This window comes from Exophiala bonariae, assembly GCF_035927105.1.
Source record: "Exophiala bonariae strain CCFEE 5792 chromosome Unknown scaffold_2, whole genome shotgun sequence".
Taxonomy (NCBI): Eukaryota; Fungi; Ascomycota; class Eurotiomycetes; order Chaetothyriales; family Herpotrichiellaceae; genus Exophiala; species Exophiala bonariae.
The window spans coordinates 354,169-373,648 of record NW_027042477.1 but is presented as its reverse complement, the minus strand read 5'-3'; the positions used below and the strand labels follow the sequence as shown (position 1 = coordinate 373,648).

The 19,480-nt window shown below is 50.1% G+C and overlaps 9 protein-coding genes across 9 annotated transcripts; 7 read left to right on the top strand and 2 right to left on the bottom strand.

Moving 5' to 3' along the window:
* Positions 1–407: 407 nt before the first annotated feature.
* Positions 408–2,068, top strand: LTR84_004645 (uncharacterized protein; the record flags this gene model as incomplete). Its single annotated transcript, XM_064848220.1, has 3 exons — positions 408–1,247; positions 1,307–1,717; positions 1,769–2,068. The coding sequence occupies 3 exons, from the start codon at positions 408–410 to the stop codon at positions 2,066–2,068; spliced, it is 1,551 nt and encodes a 516-aa protein (XP_064710844.1).
* Positions 2,069–2,226: 158 nt separating this feature from the next.
* Positions 2,227–4,223, bottom strand: LTR84_004644 (uncharacterized protein; the record flags this gene model as incomplete). The annotated part of the gene is made up of 3 exons (XM_064848219.1): positions 2,227–2,567; positions 2,629–4,112; positions 4,177–4,223. The coding sequence occupies 3 exons, from the start codon at positions 4,221–4,223 to the stop codon at positions 2,227–2,229; spliced, it is 1,872 nt and encodes a 623-aa protein (XP_064710843.1).
* A 1,030-nt stretch (positions 4,224–5,253) lies between these two features.
* On the top strand, positions 5,254–6,468 carry LTR84_004643 (uncharacterized protein; the record flags this gene model as incomplete). Its single annotated transcript, XM_064848218.1, has 1 exon — positions 5,254–6,468. The coding sequence occupies one exon, from the start codon at positions 5,254–5,256 to the stop codon at positions 6,466–6,468; it is 1,215 nt and encodes a 404-aa protein (XP_064710842.1).
* Positions 6,469–7,028: 560 nt separating this feature from the next.
* Positions 7,029–8,219, top strand: LTR84_004642 (uncharacterized protein; the record flags this gene model as incomplete). Its single annotated transcript, XM_064848217.1, has 1 exon — positions 7,029–8,219. The coding sequence occupies one exon, from the start codon at positions 7,029–7,031 to the stop codon at positions 8,217–8,219; it is 1,191 nt and encodes a 396-aa protein (XP_064710841.1).
* A 490-nt stretch (positions 8,220–8,709) lies between these two features.
* Positions 8,710–9,906, top strand: LTR84_004641 (uncharacterized protein; the record flags this gene model as incomplete). The annotated part of the gene is made up of 1 exon (XM_064848216.1): positions 8,710–9,906. The coding sequence occupies one exon, from the start codon at positions 8,710–8,712 to the stop codon at positions 9,904–9,906; it is 1,197 nt and encodes a 398-aa protein (XP_064710840.1).
* Positions 9,907–11,643: 1,737 nt separating this feature from the next.
* On the top strand, positions 11,644–13,260 carry LTR84_004640 (uncharacterized protein; the record flags this gene model as incomplete). Its single annotated transcript, XM_064848215.1, has 2 exons — positions 11,644–11,652; positions 11,677–13,260. The coding sequence occupies 2 exons, from the start codon at positions 11,644–11,646 to the stop codon at positions 13,258–13,260; spliced, it is 1,593 nt and encodes a 530-aa protein (XP_064710839.1).
* A 984-nt stretch (positions 13,261–14,244) lies between these two features.
* On the top strand, positions 14,245–15,316 carry LTR84_004639 (uncharacterized protein; the record flags this gene model as incomplete). Its single annotated transcript, XM_064848214.1, has 3 exons — positions 14,245–14,714; positions 14,798–15,025; positions 15,091–15,316. 3 exons carry the CDS (start codon positions 14,245–14,247, stop codon positions 15,314–15,316), a joined length of 924 nt encoding a protein of 307 aa, XP_064710838.1.
* Positions 15,317–15,402: 86 nt separating this feature from the next.
* Positions 15,403–16,533, bottom strand: LTR84_004638 (uncharacterized protein; the record flags this gene model as incomplete). Its single annotated transcript, XM_064848213.1, has 1 exon — positions 15,403–16,533. The coding sequence occupies one exon, from the start codon at positions 16,531–16,533 to the stop codon at positions 15,403–15,405; it is 1,131 nt and encodes a 376-aa protein (XP_064710837.1).
* An 889-nt stretch (positions 16,534–17,422) lies between these two features.
* Positions 17,423–19,189, top strand: LTR84_004637 (uncharacterized protein; the record flags this gene model as incomplete). The annotated part of the gene is made up of 1 exon (XM_064848212.1): positions 17,423–19,189. The coding sequence occupies one exon, from the start codon at positions 17,423–17,425 to the stop codon at positions 19,187–19,189; it is 1,767 nt and encodes a 588-aa protein (XP_064710836.1).
* Between the last annotated feature and the right edge of the window lie 291 nt (positions 19,190–19,480).

Sequence of the window (19,480 nt, the reverse complement as noted above, 5' to 3'; positions counted from 1 at the left end):
CACTCGCCTCTCATGTCCCGCCCCTCGGCCGACGCAGCCCCAGAAAAGGATATTCAATGCTTCGTCTATCGGAGATGCTAGCCGGCGACGCGTCTTGTCAGATACGGCAAGACTTGTTGCGGTCCTTGTGGGCCAAGAACGTGATGTGCCATTTCCCCGGTAGTACCATGTGGCGAATGTCCCTGCCAAAGTACAATGTTCCCCACGGGGAATAGGAAATCCTGCCCGATGTTGGTGCGCAAACTTTGGTAATGATGGATACCTCATGCATCTCTATAAATGAGGACATCCTTCGTCGAGTCACTCTGGCAGCAGCACCAGTCTTCGAAACATTTCCTATAGTGTGCACGGGTTGCTTTCCATCCACCTTATTTGGAGTGACCTCTCATTGACTTACTTCATCCAACATGTACAAACCCTCGGGAAAGACGTTGACCGTCATCATTACGGCCATATGCTCAACAGCTTTCTGCCTTTTCGGATATGATCAGGGAGTCCTCTCAGGAATCATCGGCGCTGACAATCAGTTCGGCAAAGACTTCAACCATCCCGACGCAAACACTCAGGGACTCATTGTCTCCGTCTACCAGTTGGGCAACGTTGGCGGATCAATCGTCATATTCGTGTTCGGTGACAAACTGGGCCGCAAGAACTCCATCTTCTGGGCAACGATCATCATGCTCATCGGTGCCATTCTGCAGACTGCCTCGACCAATCGTGGAATGATGTACGCTGCTCGGATCATCACTGGAATTGGAAATGGCGCAAACACTTCCACTGTCCCAGTGTATCAGGCAGAGACCTCAACCGCCAAGTCGCGGGGACCTTTGATTGCTGTAGACTCGTGTGTCATCATCTTTGGCATCTTGATAGCATACTGGATGGATTACGGCTTCGCCAAAGTCTCCGGTCCAGCCCAGTGGAGATTCCCGATCGGCTTTCAAATGGTCTTCATCGTCATCATCCTGGTTTTGCTCCTGTTTGCCCCAGAAACGCCTCGGTTCCTTCACGCGCAGGGCAAACATGATGAGGCCGAGGAAGTGACAGCGCGTCTGGTAGGCAAAGATGTCTCTACCAATGACCCTCGCGTCCGCGAGCTCTCCCAGGATATTTTGAAGGCCCTCGCGCTCGAGTCAGAGGGTGGTCCTTTCCAGTTCAAGGAGCTGCTCCAAGGTGGCAAACTGCAGAATTTCCGAAGAATGTGCATCAGCTTTGCCAGCAACGCGTTCCAGCAGCTTGGTGGTATTGTAAGTGTCTTGACACTTCATGATCTTAGAAAAAACTCCATACTGACCAGAATCTCAAGTGCGTGATTACCTACTATCTTCCGAAGGTCTTGGTTGAATCCATTGGAATGTCTCGCGAACTTGCACTGTTGATCAGCGGCATCATCACGACCGAATACTTCCTTGCCTCTCTCGTGCAAATCTGGCTTGTCGACAAATTCAACCGCCGAACACTCATGTTCGTTTCTAGCGCTGGTGAAATCGTCACGATGGTCATCCTCGCTATTACAACCTGGCAAGGCTCATCTCCAGCCGGCATTGCAGGCGCGGTTATGATTGCTCTCTACAATACCTTCTACGCGTTTGGCTGGTTGCCGATTCCATTCATCCTGCCGGCCGAAGTGTGCACCTTGAGAGTCAGAGCTAAAGGTGCTGCGTTGGCCAGCGTTGGAGCATGGATCATCGAGTTCATGGTCGTCCAAATCACGCCTGTAAGTACCCCCAACCTCAGCTTCCAGCAATACTGAGCTAAATTTCTGCAGATTGCGGTCCAAAACATCCATTGGGGCACCTACATTCTCTTCGCCGCGCTGAATCTGGTAATAATCGTCCCGACTGTTTACTTCTTCTTCCCAGAAACTGCAAACATCCGGCTCGAGGAGGTAGATTATCTCTTTGAGGCAGGTGGGATCACTGGCGGAGTCTTAATGAAGAATGGCCGTCTCGCCGACAGACGACAGGATATTGAGGTCGCACATCATGCTCAGTTTGAGAATAAGAGTGAATCAGGATCAGGCTCTCAACTCGCACAGGAAGTGTTTGAGCACCAGGAGAAGAAGTGACGTTATTTGAATGACTAGTCAGATAGTTTGGGAGAAATTTTCAATGTTCCGAAAGACTCGTGGACAAGCTTGTCGAACTTGCAACCACGCCTAGAACCCGTGTTATCGACCAGCTGAATTGAACGGAGTTGGCATTGACGTGTGCTCTTGGGCGTTGATTATATCCAATTCCATTCCTCCTTGAGGCCTTGGACGAGACTTGCTGTGGGCAGCGCATTTTCGACCTCTGCTCTCTTCAGCAGCTGCAATATCAGCTCCTGTTGCTCTACAGGCCGATCATGGAACCATGGCCCGCACGCAACAAGCGCAGTGCAAGTTGTGATTCTAGCCGCCGCCAGTGGAGTAGCCAGTGATATCCCACAGATCGCCTCTGCATTCTTGAGGACCTCTTCGTCCATAGTGCGGCGAAGACGTTGGTATCCCAGTCCAACTTTGGGGGCATTGGGTTTGTAGATGGCGAGGAAGAGTCGGGCGATATAGTAGTACTGCATGCCGGTAACTATTGTAGGTTAACGTTAGTCTCGAATGATTTACTATTTTTATGCCTGTTAGAGACATACCATGCCAAGGATGGCCAAGTCGTATCTCAGGATACCACCTCTTTGCTTCCACATCCTTCGGTCGATACAGGATTGGGTCGAAACTCTTTGGCCGCCGTAGGTCCCACATGTCAATCTTCGCTTTCAAGTGCTCCCAATCAGCATCGCTGTTCCCGAAACAGCAGCTGACAACTTCGGCCACCATCCATATCATGCGTTGCGCCCAGGTGCAATCATTTGTCTCATCGAAGCCTAGGTCGAAACTCAATTGCTCTTCCCAGCCTTCCAGATCAACCTTGAGCTGTGTCTGTGTCAAGAGTGACATGTAGATGCACTGACGAACGTAGATCCAGAAAGCATTGTGTCCCAATCCTCCCCAAGTTTGAAATTCAAGCTGAGCGTTTGCGAAGACTGATGTACCCGTCAGATGGCGCTCTGGCTCAGAGCCCATGTTCGACTCGCTTGTTTCTTCAAAGGCTCTGAGGATGACTGTTGCTGCGAATAGAGTCTCATCAGCGACTAACTCCTTCTGGTCAAGCATCGGTATCATAAGCCGTACGCAAGCCTGGTGATGGCGTTCGGCGATGGTAGGCTCGAAGTCTGAGGTCCGGCTGAGATGTTGAGCAGAAAACGCTAGTAGGGCCTCGAGCAGTACAGGACAGAACAGGGCACGCTCTGGCACATCTACAGCGAAGTGGCGTTGCATGTCCGTGATATCGAGCTGGCCGGCTAGTGATTCCATGTAATGTTGGAAGAGCATGGCTTCCTGAGCATCGTGGAACGGCAGCGGCATTCTGGGACCATAGAGCTGAAGCCGTGAAGCTTCGGACGAAATGCTATGGCTACTTAAATTGGGAACTGGCCTCACAACAAGGCTGGAATGGGAAGCAACAGGAGATATGAATGCCGGGTACGAGGGATGAGAGATTGATTGTGTGACATCAACGGGATCGGAGGGATCGCTATCCACGAGGTGCTCATGCACATCTTGTGAAGTCGAAGTTGACGGTCTGTTTTGGACGAGAAAGGAGGATTGCTGAAGATATGGTGGGGTTGGCACAGGTTGGTTCTGGCCTTGGGTTTGCTTGCCAGGACCGTCGGCGCCGTCCTCGGTCGTTATGGGTGCGAAATTCCCGATGTTGTCGTCTTGAGCCAACACCTCGGCATCTTCAGTTATCAGAGAATCGCCCACTGTATTCTTGTAACGTAGTTGATGGTGTCGATATTCAGCGTCCACGTGAGCTGTCTCATCGATAAAGGATATCACCGGAGGTGTATCCACCCATTTCTGCTGGTCCCCAAAGACATCGTGTGTATCTCTGTGGACGCGTAGCTTCTTGATCGGGCTGGAAGGAGCATTAAGTTGTCCCCTCGCGGCGACCTTTTGGCTGTTGCGGAATGTGAGCAGATCATCTGGCACGCATTCTCGACCACTCCGGCGACAGCGACCGCAGTCTGGCTTGAATTCTTCATCGCATTTCAAATGCCGGCGTCGACATGTCAGGCTGAAAGAAACAAAGCTGATCAGCTATTCGCAATACTGTCTCCAAGCTAAGGAGGCTTGCATACCATCCCGTACGACCTCTCCGCGATGCACGTAAATTTGCTCCCAGCATAGTAATGCCTAATTGTGAGCCCGCATATAGAGGAGGACTCAGCCACCGAGTCGGCCTGCCTAACCTGTGTGGTTAAAATGCTTGCTACAACTCAGTCACTGAGGAATCGAGGAAGAGAGCGAAGCGCTGGATATTGCCTTATGTAGAAGATCGGATTTTAGCATCCAGAAAAGATCTCGAAGGTGGAGCAAAAGCACACATGACATTGATCAGATGCGGGGAGAAGTTGGGGGAGACCGCGTTGGCGCTCAGGCTTGAAAGACCCTGGACATAGGAGGCTCAAAGGTATCCATCCGCCCCAGAGACCGCGAAGGCAACGAGTGGCCTAAAGAAGACATCGAACCAGTAGAAATGATGTAGTCGATCATCAGACTCGCGAAAGGCTGTGTGGGATTCTGAGTGGCTTACTTTAGTAGACAATTTCTGCTCCGGAGACCCGTTTTGGCGTTTTGGCGTTTTGGCGTTTCTCCATCTGGGAATTCCTGACGATAGGGGTCGTCGAAAGCTTGGGGAAATGGTTTTCAGAACCTCGGTTCTAATCGCGAGCGCCGAGGGGACAATTGGGGTGGCAATCACCTTCGAGGTGTTGTAGGCCGCAGAGGACGGTCGACTCGTGTCGTTGATGAATGGCCTGAAGTCTTGCATAGAGTCATGGACCCCAGGACGGAACTGACATCCGGGCATCCATATGCTAGGGGCAACATGGCTCTCGTAGGCTTCGTGACTGTGTCCCGCAAGCTGAAAGAGGGAATTTAAGGCGAAGAGAGCTATTCACATCGTTTCTCGAGTGCTACGCACTCGGAAGTCTAAGGCAGCCGTTTATTCTTGCAAGACCCAAAAGAGTAGTGATGATGAAATCTCCTTGCAAACCGTGGGAGTCCAGCTTTTATTGCTTCATGTCGCTGACGATATAACTCTGTCCTCCTGCTCGCCTACGATGTAGGCAACTTTCAATGTGATCAAGAGAAAAGAACCAGATCTGACTAAGCTCGGAAGACTGTACAAAAGGAGACAGAAGCGATTCTTGACGATGGTCATCACCAATGGAATCGCTAATGGAGTTCGCAACAACTTACCAAAAGGGCACCAAGCGACCTTTTCCTCTGAGAACATACCTTCCTCCGAATTCCAAGAGCGAGTAGAAAGAGTTCGCGATGGCTTACGAGCAGCTGGTCTCGTAGGATTGATATCCTTCGGCGACTGCTGGCGTGGCGCAAATGTGTGTTATTTCACCGAGTTCCGACCTCTTGACGGTGTCTCGGACATAGCAAACGCCATATTCTTCGTCGGAGCAGATACGGAGCCTGCTTTGTTTGTGTCAAGGCAATGTTTCCACTATGCTTCAGAGGTCACCTCGTTCGACGTGTTCACTTTCGATGAGATGCAGGCCAAGCTGGAAGGTTTCTCGGGAGCACGGACCGGTACTGTGGCCCTCGCTGGTGAAGCTTACATACCTGAAGACCTTCACCGCCGAATAAGAAATTCTCTTGGAAACTTGACAATGGAGCCTCATCCAGTCCTGGCGGAGATCAAGGCCATCAAGAGCGAACGAGAGATTGCGCTGATCCGGAAGGCGTCATACCTAACAGACCAAGCCATGGAAGCAATCAGGGAGACGCTTGCGGACGGGCACCCTCATACTGAACGCGAGTTAGCCTTGTTGGCAGATCAGAGAATGCTGGCTGGTGGCGCCGAACGAACGGCGTATGATTCAATGGTGCAGGCTGGTCCTCGCTCTGCTTTCAACCTGGCGAGGCCAACGGATAGGATTGTGCAGCCGGGTGACTTGGTCATGACTGATATTGGAGCCCGATATCGAGGCTACTGCGCTGACGGCGGTCGTGGGTTCATATACAGGACGGAGAAAGCGGACCCACAGAAGAAAGAAATCGTCAAAGCGGCTGCTGAGGCTGTCGAGGCGGGTCTCAGTCATGGACGACCGGGTATGACAGCGTCTGAATTGAATGCTTTCATGCAGCAAGCTTTGGTGAAATCAGGGTATGAGCAGTACTCCAGTGAGGCCAGAGGCCATGGAACAGGACATGGGACAGGAATGGATCCAGAGGAGGAGGCCCCATGGATTGGTCCCGGCAACAAGACTGTTTTGAAGGAGAACATGGTCTTCACGTTGAAGGCTACCATCACGGTTCCTGGAGTTGGTGGGCTACGGACCGAAAGGATTGTGAGGGTGACTTCAATGGGGATTGAGGCCCTAGACGTCTACCCAATGGAGCTGTATTGGTAAATCGAGTCATGACTCGAGTGCAGGAGGAAAATTAAACAAGCCTCAGCCCCTCCTAGCAAATTCTTCTCGTTATCCATTATGGTATTGCAGGCTTGAAGTCACAGATAGTGGTAGAAATGGAAACACGGCCATTCATGATGAAATGAAATTTGGTTCGAAGCCGATTTACAACAGAATGCAAAGTGAATGAGCTTGGTTTGGCTGATGAAAATTACAGGGCTTAATTGCGCTGGGTGAAAAGAACATAGATCATAATCTCGCCCTGATTTTCCCAGACAATCTCATACTAGCGTAATGGAAAAGGAATGTAATTGAGGGTATGCAGTGTTACTCCCTACCTATGGACGCAGAAGCGCCTGAAGGTTCCAAGGTTGAGATAGAGATGCATCGCGCTAGACCGCGCCAAGCCGCATAAACCGTCACTAGTGGTTCACTACGGATTGCTTGGACGACGACGGACTTAGCCTCCTTCAGAACACTTGCCCGCAACACATTTCGCCGCCGCCTGCACAGATGCGACTTGCCCAGGCTGAAGTTACAATAACCCAGATTTATGCCTCATGCCTCCCTCTCTAACCCATCGCTTACAAGCCATTGAGCAAAACTACAAACAGATCTCGGCGCTCGTACAAGAGTTAAAGACATTCTCCGTAACGGATGAAACTACCGACGAACGACGACTTGAACTCGCGACAGACATTCACGAAAGATTAAAGGAATGGGAAGACACTCTTGAGATTCTGAAACAAGAAGTTGAAGATGACAGTATTACCGCCAAAAGGCGGCCTCTTGCCTCCTCTCCACGGCCCGATCGAGAAACTGAGCACGAGCACAATGCAGACCTCCTCGCTCGCCTGCAGGAGGATCTGAAATCTGCACGGGCGAACTTCAGAAGGGCGCAACTGCATGCGAAGCAGGAGTCGGATGCATTCAAGCGGCAGAGTCGAGAAATGCTATTTAGTAGTCGAAAGGCGTCCGTGGAACAAGGAGACTCGGCACGAAAAGCATCAAAACACGAAAAACTGACCCAGGATGAGATCGCACTGCGGGCGGCTGACGATGTGACTCGAGCACTGACGAGGGTATACAATCAAATGGAGGGCGAGTTGGCGCAGTCACAATTTGCGCAGCAGACTTTAGATGAAAGTCAAAATGCACTAAAGGCCCTGGACGAGAGCTACTCCGGGACCACGAATCTGGTCAAGTCTTCCAGGGGCTTGATCGGTCAGCTAGTCCGGAGTAGCAAGTCAGACAGTTGGTACCTTCGATCAGCCTGGTATATGTTGATCGCGACAATTTCTTGGCTGTTCTTCCGGCGGATACTGTACGGTCCTATTCTGTTATTTATCTACTATCCTATCCGGATAATGTGGTTTACACTCAGCAGCGTTAGCACTATTATGCTTGGGAAGTCACCAACTCACGCTGGAAATCGTGCGCCTCCTAAGCCCACCCTTTCGGTCTCGATGCCTGTGGCTGGTGTGTCGAAGCAGAGCGCTGGACGGCCGCCACTGAGTATAGAGCTCCCGGCGAAAGGGGGTGGGTGGGATCGCCCTGTTGTACGTGAAAGAGGAGAAGAGCAAGTAGAGAGCATCATCGAAGAGATTGAGCGCTTAACAGGTGTGGCTTCCACAGCTATCCAAGAATCGGAAGATGGTTCGCAGGAGAGCGAAGAACCTGCCCGAAATACCAAAAAAAGAATGATGGAGGTGGATGTTGAACCCTCAGCTAGATCGAGGGATGAGTTATGAATTGTAACATAGTAATGTAAAAGACAACCATCATGGAAAATCTGCAACTAAGATAGGTAGGAATTCAACCTTGGAGCTCTCAGCCTTATCACGTGAACCACTTAAACGCGCCAAGACATCCTCGCGTCATGTGTAAGTCCGACGCGTTTTCTCCTTTGTCCACTGCATTGAACCCCATACTTAAACAAACCCATCTGATAGTCTATGGATTTCTCATCGGCTACAACTACCCAGGGATATTCAAGAGCATTTCGATCGATAAGTTGAAAACTTCCACGTCATAAAGGCCTCATTCAACGCAGAACACGGCCAGCAGTTGGTGAATCGTGCGGTGGTCTCAATCTGAAGAGTGCCTGTACGAAGTCTCAAATCAACCTCAAGAAGGTGTCCGATTGTCGAACGATTGCGCATTGCTGCCCACCGGACTACGTCACGTCCGGGAAGATTTACAAGTCTTCACAATTTAATATCCACTGCCATCGATTTCACAATGTCGAACTTCTTCGACAACAAAGCCCGGGCTGCTGCCGCCAAAACTGACACTAAGCCAAAAGCATCGTCAGAACATACACTCGCTGCAAGAGCACAACCTTGGGTCGAGAAATACCGGCCGAAAACTCTGGACGAGGTCAAAAGCCAAGAACATGCCACCGAAACTCTTCGACGCATGGTAAACGCCAACAATCTCCCTCATTTGCTGCTCTACGGACCCCCAGGCTCAGGCAAGACATCCGCAATCCTTGCACTTTGCCGAGAACTCTTCGGGCCAGAATTGTACTCCAGTCGAGTCCTAGAGCTCAATGCCTCCGATGAGCGGTCGATTACGGTTGTTCGGGAACGTATCAAGACATTTGCTGCTTTGCACCTGGTCAACGCCCCTGCCTCCAAAGAATACAGAGAGCGTTACCCCTGTCCCACTTTCAAGGTTATCGTCCTTGATGAGGCAGATCAATTGTCTCAAGACGCTCAAGGTGCCCTCCGCCGTGTGATTGAGATTCACTCTAAAATCACGAGATTTGCTCTGTGCTGCAATTACGTGAGCCGTGTCATCGCTCCGCTCGCAAGTCGTTGCTCCAAGTTTCGGTTCAAGGCACTTGAAGGGCCACAAGCCGTAGGTCGAGTGGCAGACATACTAAAGGCCGAGAAAGTGAGCTATGATGAGGGAGTCATCGAGAGGTCTCTGAAGGTCTCTGATGGCGATCTTCGTCGTGCCATCAATTTACTGCAGAGTGCAGCTCGTCTCGTTGGCGTTGGAATTGCTCCCTCAAATGGACACGCGTCAAAGACTGTCCTAGACGATTCTGATGAGGAGATGGACGATGGCGATGCGAGCAAGCCAGCGACACGGGCTATCAGTATCAAAGTCTCCGACATCGATGAGATTAGTGGTGTCTTTCCAGTTGGAATGACTGATCATCTGTTGAAGGCATTGCAGAAGGGCAACACACGTAATTACAACACCATCGCAAAGGAGATCGCCGACATCACCGCCTCAGGATATTCAGCCAATGAAGTGCTTCTGAGTCTCTACAATAAGATAATCTTCGACGAGCTGGTCGACAATAAGAAGAAATACAAAATGACGCAGATTTTCTCAGACTTCGACCGCCGTCTTATTGATGGTGTTGATGAGCAGCTTGCAGTGCTTGATTTGTCCTGCCAGATTGCGGGAATCTTGGCGAAGTGAAGGAACAGGAGAACTTAAGATTAATGGGCCATGAGCCATGAGATTCCCACACAAGACCACGAGCACAAGGTGCTCCCAAGACACACAGCAGTCATACACGGAGACTCTCCAAATGTGAGAAGGTTTATGGTCTAACCCTCGCCGCAAGCCGAATGTTTGTGACAGGGACTATCGTCCTACATCGAAAGGCAAACTCACACCGTGCCATACGTGCTTTTCAGACCATATGCAGTCACTTCCAAGTATCCCCTCATGCGTTCTCATGTTCCGGCTGCAGTTACGCCATATCCGTTTGAGCTGGCGTCCAGTTTAGCAGCTTCAGCACAAGACACAAGATACTTTGAATATGCTTAGGTCGGAGCTACGGGGTCTCGCGAAAAGGTTCTCTATCGCATGATTCTCTCGATCCAGTCTGCCGGGTGGCGGACGATATGTGATGTCCCAACAGGACATGTCGAGTGAATACGCAGCTTCGAATATTAACCATTAAGCAGCATGACATCGTGGAAAACTTCAAGGTTGCTGAGCAACATGCAAGATCCGAGTTGAGAATATGGAGATAGAGAATATAATCTCCTGTGTATGAACATCTAAAGCTCCGTTCCATCTCTCCCTCAATCCAGAGCTTTCCACATTGTGAATGTTTGACACTTACTGCCCACCACAGAATCTGAAGCAGTTCTGCTGACTTCTGATTATTCGTTCCCACAAACACGACCAAGACAGCCGCATGAATTGCCATGGCTATCAATGTATCAGCATTCCTCGCACGCACGGCTACAGACATCGCAGCCGCAGGCCACGTGACCGCCATCGAAAAAGGAATTGGAGTTTTAGCCTTGTTCGACTCTGGCAACATCATGACCACTGATGCACCGTTGTTGATCCACAAAGATGCATCTGGAAGGAAGGGACGATTTCTGTGAAGTGACCATCAAAGGTTAGATCGCTGGCAGAAGTACAGTAACCAAAATAATCCATGTTTCTACGAGATTGGACATCTTTGTGGCTGGTAGTGATCAGTTTGCTTCAGTCCTCTGCTTCGAATTAACCTCCCTACCAAGTTCTACGTTTTAGATCAAGGTCTGGACATGCCAGTATGAAGCAGGAGAAATAGAAATCAAACATACTTTCTACTCGTCCTTCGAACTCAATTTCGTCAAGCCCCAAATTAAGGCGGGGTCGGCTGTTGCTGTCAATTCTTGCCTAACGGGGTAAGCGTGCGATATCAGCCGTCTCAACCAAGAGTCCAAGACCAACTTGAACAGCTCAGACTCGATACCCTGGTGTAAAAGTGGGCGGAGTCACCTTTAGCATGGCTACCCACCCATTCTGGAGAGCACAAACCCTAAGTGGCGAATGAATACATTCAGATGTTATCTCCTGGATCCCTCAGTGGCCTTCCTATCAGGTAGTGCCATTGACCTATCTTGCTCTATCGAGCCTCGCAATCATAAGCCTCGGCGCTACCGCAAGTTTACCGTAGCCTGCAGGTAGACTGTTCGAACCTTGATGGTCGTGCCTAATAAGCAATGCGGAGCTATGTCGGTCCAGCCATCATATAAACTCGAAATTCCTCCAACACTCAAGACGCTCGCATCTTCCTTCAGGCAATTCCACTCCTTAAAGACTTGGCTCTGACGATCTTTAAGGTCGATAGCTTACGCGTTGCTAAAACAAGGAATTCTACGGAGTGTGCCAACGTCCCTTGGGGACAGAAAGTTACTCCTCACAATGATGTCGGAAGTTCCTGAGAAAGCCCTCCACAAGTCGGAGACAGTGGCGTCGAATGCCGGCACCGAGGATGTTGGCGGTAGCCATGAAGGTCACAATCGTCAGATGCGAGTCACCTTCAACCTCTGGAGCACTTTAGGCCTGGTGTACAGTATTACTGCCACTCCAATTGGTATTGGAAGCTACTTGACCTTCAGCTTGGTCTTGGGTGGAGCGCCATTTTATATCTACGGGTATATCTTCGCGGTCAGCCTCAATATCATCTTGTGCGTCGCATTGGCTGAAATTGCGTCCATCTACCCGCATCCATCTGGTAAGTTGCTACATGCACTGGGCTCTCAGAGACTCCTGATCGGCGATGAAAGGACTGACACAGGATATGTAGGGCACATCTACTGGGTCGGCAAGCTGGCACCTGAGAAATGGGTTTCGTTTCTTAGTTATTGGACAGGCATATTGACCTCGGCCGCGTGGTTTTTCTGGAACGCGGGAACCTACCTTCTCACCGCGCAGATCCTGCTCGCAATGGTCATGCAACTTTACCCTGATAGCTACTCGACATATCCAGCATGGCATGCACTTCTGGTCGCTTATGCGCAAGCGCTAATTGCAGTCCTCTGGAACGTTCCTTTCTTTAAGTCCTGGCCATACATCCTAAAATTCATGGTGGTCTTGACCAATGTGGGAGTCGTCTTTTTAGCCATCTCACTCTTGGTTCGCACTTCTCCCAAGCAATCGGCTCACACCGTCTTCGTTGACGTCGTCAATACCTCGGGCTGGCCGTCCGCGGGAGTGGTTTTTTTCTTGGGCCTCTTACCTGGCACAACCGCGATTAACGGGTTTGATTCGGCGTCACACATGGTGGAGGAAATGCCTGATCCTGCACGTCAGGTGCCTCAAGTCATGGTCGGCAACGCGTTACTCTCTGGTGGGCTAGGATTGCCAATGGTGATCATCTTCTGCTTTTGCATCTCCAACCCCGAAAACTTGCTTGCTCCATTAGGTGGTGTGACCATCATCCAGTTGTTCAAAGACAGTTACAATAGCGATGCGCTCTTTGTTCTCGCCGGCCTCCTCTACGTCGTCGTCACCATTATCGCTGCCACCGCCGTCACTACAACCACAAGCCGGGTGTGGTGGTCTTTTGCCCAGCACCACGGTTTACCGTTCCACTCCTGGCTCTCCAAGATCCAGACGACTTCGCTCTACGCAGTCCCTGTCAATGCCATTATTGCCAGTACTGTGCTCTCTTGTCTGGTTCTCTTGATCCAGTTGGGACCCAGCTACGTCCTCGCCGCCCTGTTCAGCACTGCAAATATCTGCTTCTACCTGAGCTACGCCATCGTACTGGTGTGCTTCCTCCACCGCAAATGGACGCAAGGCCTGCCGCCCCATTACTTCGACCTAAAGGGGCTCCTGGGTTCTGTGCTCGGCGTAGTAAGCATCATTTGGTCGGTCTTTGCGACAGTCTGGCTTACTTTCCCATACTATCTTCCTGTCACAGCTCAGTGGATGAACTGGTCCGTCGCCCTTCTAGCAATTACGATTGTTTTGTTTTCAGTGGATTGGACACTCCGGGCAAGAAAGACATATATTATTCCTTCGCCGTTGGTTATCTAAATCGCTAGTGTCTAGGATAGATTAGGATCTTAGACCAATATGCAAATCATCATCACAGTTGTCGGCGAGCTCCCTCTGTTCCTTAGCCTTCTTGATCGTCCTCATGGGTTGGGCATTTCCAAACTACTGCAAGTCTGATACCGATCCCCGTCATGTATGCGTAGTCGACACGCGGCCAGCTCTACTCCAGGTCGACCTCTGGCTTACTCTGAATCGAGTCAATCGGTTAGACTTCTTGAGTATCTGAGGTCTGCCTTATCGGGGGCCCGCAGATTGTCGCACATGCCACATGGTATCCATTGAACTTCGTAAGCTCATCTTTGATCCTTATCGAGGAGTGGGCACCAGACTCGTCCTTGACACGGCCCATGCTTTTAATCTTCCGTTGTTTCTCCATGCTTTCGCCGTCCTTGTTACTTGTCACAATTAAAACTAAGGGCTCTCCATGCATTGTATCAGAAGTAACCCATGGCAGAAAGTCTAAACTTGACCCGTGTTGCGTCTAATCCCAAAACAGCGCAGATTTAGAGATTTAAACCCTCTTCGGACTAGCATTCCCCCACGTTCTAGACTGGGGAAATTCATGATCCCTGTCATAGCGATATCAAAGTTTCGAAGGGCAAGATATCGAGAATGTGAGTTAATCATCTTGTATCAATTGAGAACAATTTAGATTCACCGATCCTTGTGGTTTTTAGGCAAGCAGGAAAGGGATCTTTTGCCTATCATAGGAAACTATTGCCCCCAGGTATCTAAGCCCTCGGAATCTACAGCTGGTAGCGCCCTGGCGACGCTCAAGCGGAGCGTCATCTCCTCTTTACGTGTCTTATGCTTTGCATTAGAGAGAGAAAGGGTTCGATATCCTAGATCTGCTGTCTCCAGGAGTTTACTATACTTTAGACTGAAGGCACACAGTGGGTGATCTCGGTTTCAATTTCTGGAAGTCGCTCAGCACGCAGCATTCGTCCTTTCGTGAGAGCAGTCATGGCACCTTCGGCCATACTTCCAGAAGTCAACACCGACAAACCAGGGAAACAGAAAGCACAGCTCGTCAGATTGAGTGCCAAAGACCCAGCAACAACCTCAGATGCTGTGATCGAGGTCATCAACCGTGACGGTGGGGTCATCGTCGAGAATCTGATCACCCCCGAGCTGGCCTCGCAGATCAAAGCCGAGCTCAAACCGTGCTTCGACAACGACATCATAGATCCCAGCGGCTTCTTTCCAGAGACCACCAAACGCGCCACGGGTTTGGTTGGGATATCGCCTGGCTTCGTCGAGTACATGACAACGCCCCTCGTGACCGACGTGGCCAATAAGGTCTTGACGTCTAACTTCACATATTTCTTGGGAGAGACGCCGACCACGGTGTCGTCGAAGCCTCAAATATCGTCTACCGTTGGTTTCCGGGTGAACCCTGGCGGCAAGGCGCAGGCTTTACACCGAGATGATGCGTAAGTGCCACTATCTGGGGGGTTTCCTTCCCGTCTCACTGTTGAAAAGCAAGAGTCGTGGCTAAATGATATGGTCGTTCCAGAGATTACCACGCTCAACTGCAAGACCAGCCACTGCTACTAGGTTTCATTGTTGGCATCAGCCGGTGCACAGAGGCGAATGGTGCAACGCGGGTAATCCCTGGATCGCATAAATGGGGTCCAGATAGGGCACCAAAAGTCAGCGAAACTGTGCCTGCCGAGCTTGAGATCGGAGATGCGCTGATTTTCAGCGGCCATCTCTACCATGGCGGTGGTGCCAATGTCACCGAGTATGTATCACCGTCCTTAGTGCTGGGTAAACTCGGAGGGCATGATTTCTGACGAAGGATTGCAGAAACGAAGCGCGTGAGAATATCGGCCTGTTCTTGACCAAAGGCTTTTATCGCCAAGCTGAAAATCAGTATCTGATGGTTCCCCCCGATATGGCCAGAAATCAGGCTCCACAGGTGCAAAGATTGCTAGGTTATGGCATCAGTCGGCCATCCAATGGCTTCTACAAGTATCAAGATCCCATGCGGGTGCTTTTTGGGGTGGAAGACGAGGAAACTGTAAACATGTGACGTAGTTTCTTGTGGTTTTGCCAGAAGTGCCGTTGTGGAAGTAGATGGTGCTTGAGGGCGGATCTGATTCTCGAGAGATATGTAAGCTATTGTATCAGAATAGGATCTCCAACTCGATCCCACTGTTTCGCCATCGTAATCCAATTCACAACGGTCTGTTGCTGACCAGTAGCCCACAGCTCACGAAGAAGTCCCATCATGCGCGCTCGATCAAGACCTCCGGTCATTTTAATCACTTCGAGCATCTTGTGCTCGATGAAAATCTGGTCATCAATGCAATCGTGGCACTCCGTGCCGGCGATTAGAAGTGGCCAGGCCAAACAGTGCGCAATAGATTCCATATCGAAAACTCCTCGTAACGATTCAAAGAGGTGGTTTCGTGCAATCGTGCACGAAGCTTGATCAGCACAATCATCGCCCTTCACGCGGAAGAAGTAGATGAGGGTCGCCTGATAATAAATATCAATCATAGCAGAGAAGGATTGCCTTGCCTGGCGAGTTTGGAAATCGATCTTCTGTATTTGAACGGTCGCTATACGCCTAGCTTCCTTGATGTCCTTGCGAAGGCAGTCTGAGTTACGAGTTGAAATGCTCTGGTTCGAACTAAACCGCTGGTCACGCGCCAATTCGGTAATGTGACGAATGATGCTGACGTATTTGTGAAATGGTCCCTCAGCCCTATTACAAGAAATTCGCAAATTCCAGTTTGGAGGCCGATCGATAGCAGTAATCGAGCTCCATGTCTGAAATTCGCTCAGTAACGCTATGATAGACTTTTCGATCCCATCATCATCTTCCAGGTGAGTGTCATCGGCCGCCAGCCATGCATGAGAAATAGCATAAGCAGCTCGCATGTGCAGCCTCCAAATCGGGCCGCGGCCCGTCCGAATGCCCAGAGAAACGAGCAGGAACATTGACACAAGCAACCCTCGGAGCTCGTCCACACTGAGAGACCCATAGGGATGAGGATTATGAGTCAGTTGATAAATATGAGCTGTAAGCGGGCCCAATGCCTCGTGTTGGAGCTTATCCTGCATGGACAAATAGTCAGGACGTGGCTCCATAGAGTTGGACGTCAGCATAGAGCCAAGATCGCCAGCGGCCAAAGCCAGAAGTGCCCATCGGACCGAGGGAATTTCCAGGCTGATCAATGGGATGTCGTTGCGATAGATGTTCTGTGAAGTATCGATCCAGTCCAGTTGAGGTGCAATCACCATCACATAGTGACACAGTAGGCGACGGAATGTCGGCTCAGTAAGATAGTGTGGAAGCGAGCTTGGCGATTGTAATAAAAAGAGAGAAGAACTGGAAAAAGGATTGCTTGGGATGGATGACACCGTTCTTGTTGGTGACGAACTTGGATAGTGTGTTTGTTTCTGCTCAGGGCGACTTGCGAATACAGTGGTACATGGCGCAATCTTCGATGGCTTCCACCGATACTCCTTGCCATAGCCAGGGCACTCCAAGCTCCTAGTTCCACATTTGAAGCATTTTGGGATCGTTCGATCACATATGATTCTACGCCGACGACAGTTCTTACAATCTGGGTTACTCGTCAGCGTTCTACACTCATATCAATTAGCATCAAAAGCAGTTGAGTTACCCGAACCCTTCTGATTCATGTTGGCATTTGCCTTGATCATATCGCACGGGGATAGGCGCCCCAGACAAATTGACTTAGGGTGTTCCGGATTGGCATCTTCTGGAGTCGCACTCAGGCGCCATCCTGGTCGGCGAGAAGTGACAAGCAGACCTGGACGAGAAGATAGTCGACTCAAAGGGTCGGGGACAAGGAAGGCTCGTAAAAGATAGGTAGGAGTGATAAAGATAGGGACTTATCTGGCTGAAGTTTACTTCGGGGAGTGCCAAGACTCCGTGGAGGCAGCGCCGCTTTTACAACTCACTACCTACTTAAGTTAGGTGGGTAGGTACAGCCTCGAGAACACCTCTGGCACCTTAGGTATGGAGACACCTCCCTCACCTCTGGTCTTGGTTTCCCAGGTTTTTGCATCTCATCGCTGAAGCGCCAAAACGACAGGTCAGCCACCAAAATTTGCATCACGGACTGAATAATTTAGAATCTGTATCGGGCTGTCAGTTTTCGTCATGGACCCCATTACAGCCGCCGGGCTGGGTCTCAGCATCACCTCTTTGGTACTTCAATTGTTCGGTGGATGTATCAAGGGCTACGAGATCTTTCTAGATATGGTCGGGATGCCAGCCAAGTTTGCACATCTTCTAGTGCGGATGCAGCTCGAGCGGACTCGTCTTCTGAACTGGGGCGAAAAGGTGGGACTCCTCGAAGAGGTGTTGGAGCAACCCAGTATGACCTTACACCTTCATCGCAACCTGATAGTCGACATTCTGTTCGAAATTCAGCGATTGTTCAAGGAATCTCTACTTATTCAGGACAAGTTTGCGAGTGTAGGTAATCTGAAGGAGGATCGTGCATCCCCAAGGACTATTGACCAAGCTTCAAGCCAATTTCAGCCAAAAAATAATGGAGCCCTACTCGAAAAGGCTCTCAAAGCGTTGAAAACGGCCGCTGAAATCCCAACAAGACTGCAATGGGCCCTCGTGAAACAAGAGAAGTTCGAGATTCTGGTTGAGAAACTCATTAGTTACAATAACTCGATTGTCTCACTTCTCGACAGAACAACAATCCAACAAATTTATGACATGCAGATACAGACTCAACTGACAATGCTTCAGGTGAGTAGCAAGGTAGACGACTTAAAACAATTAGCACTCGCTATTCAAATGCAGACACATAGTAGTACTCCAGCCTCGGTTGAGATCCACATTGGAAGCCAATCTGGACCAGCCAGAAGTCACACAGACGATGCTGCCAGCTTTGCACGACTTACCAACTTCAAGGCTCAGCAGATCAATCTTGACCTGGAGTCTTTGAATGACAGGCCTGGGCCCTTAGATGGGGAATTGACATCCCGTGACACTCGGTGTGCCACAAGATCTCTCGCATTATATGGTGGGCAAAGGGTCTGGATAGAATGGAAAGAGTATGATCCAGACCATCAATTGGTTTCGTGGCCTCAGATGATTGGAGAAAGAGTCAAAAAGCTTGCCATTCTGCTAGGCATAGAAGATACTCCTAAAGAATTCAGAGCTCCAAGATGTCTCGGATATTTTCAGGATATTTCAGAGGATGCAGCCAGGTACGGTCTCGTGTACAAAATCCCTCCCGGTCTGGTTGAAAGCGAGCCAATGACCCTCCTTGACTTGATCCAACAGGAAGGCAAGCCATCGCTCACTCGGAGGATTGGACTGGCTCACAAAATATCAGAAAGCATCATATACCTACACGCAGTCAACTGGCTCCATAAAGGCGTCCGAAGCGAGAACATCGTATTCTTCGCAATGCCTGGACAGATGCCCGATCTCGCCTCACCCACCATCTCTGGCTTTGAATATGCAAGGCCGGACCTCCCAGAGGAGCTCACGGAGATGCCCTCAGAAGACTTCCATCACGACATCTATCGACACCCTGATGCAATTGGTCGTGCTGAAACACGTTCCAGGAAATCATGGGATATTTATAGCCTGGGTGTTGTCCTGGTTGAAATTGCTTTCTGGAAGTCCATTGCAGATATAGTCGGTCTTCATGAGACACAAAAGGGTGCTCGCTCAAAATTGAGGCGAGTGAGAGATACGCTACTGGATGATCAATTTCTCAGGCAAATTGGTGCGGAGGTAGGAGAGATATATCAAGGTATAGTACGGCGTTGCATCGAAGGCGGAATGGATCTTGGCATTCCTGATGGTGCAGATGAAGCAGTACCAGAGACAGGAGCTGAGTTACAGCGAGTGTTTTCACAAGCTGTAGTGCAAAGCTTTCATAGCATCCGGCTCTGATTCGACACTACTTTCTTTTATCTACGGGAGCTCAAAGGTTCGAGCCATTGCAAGGTCATCGTTGATGAGATCATTATGGCCACGGAAGCAACCCCACAAGATTTGACTTAGATAATGGAATTCATGATGCTTAAAGAAGACGTACCGTGGGACAGGGGATAGCGTACCAGGCAATGCTGTCATGGAGGAGGTTCTGGCTTCATACTCATATATCTGAACGCTAGGCCGGCGGGCACGACGCGTACCTGAATGAGAGTTATTGATAGTCCCGAGCGCATGTGAACCTGCTCG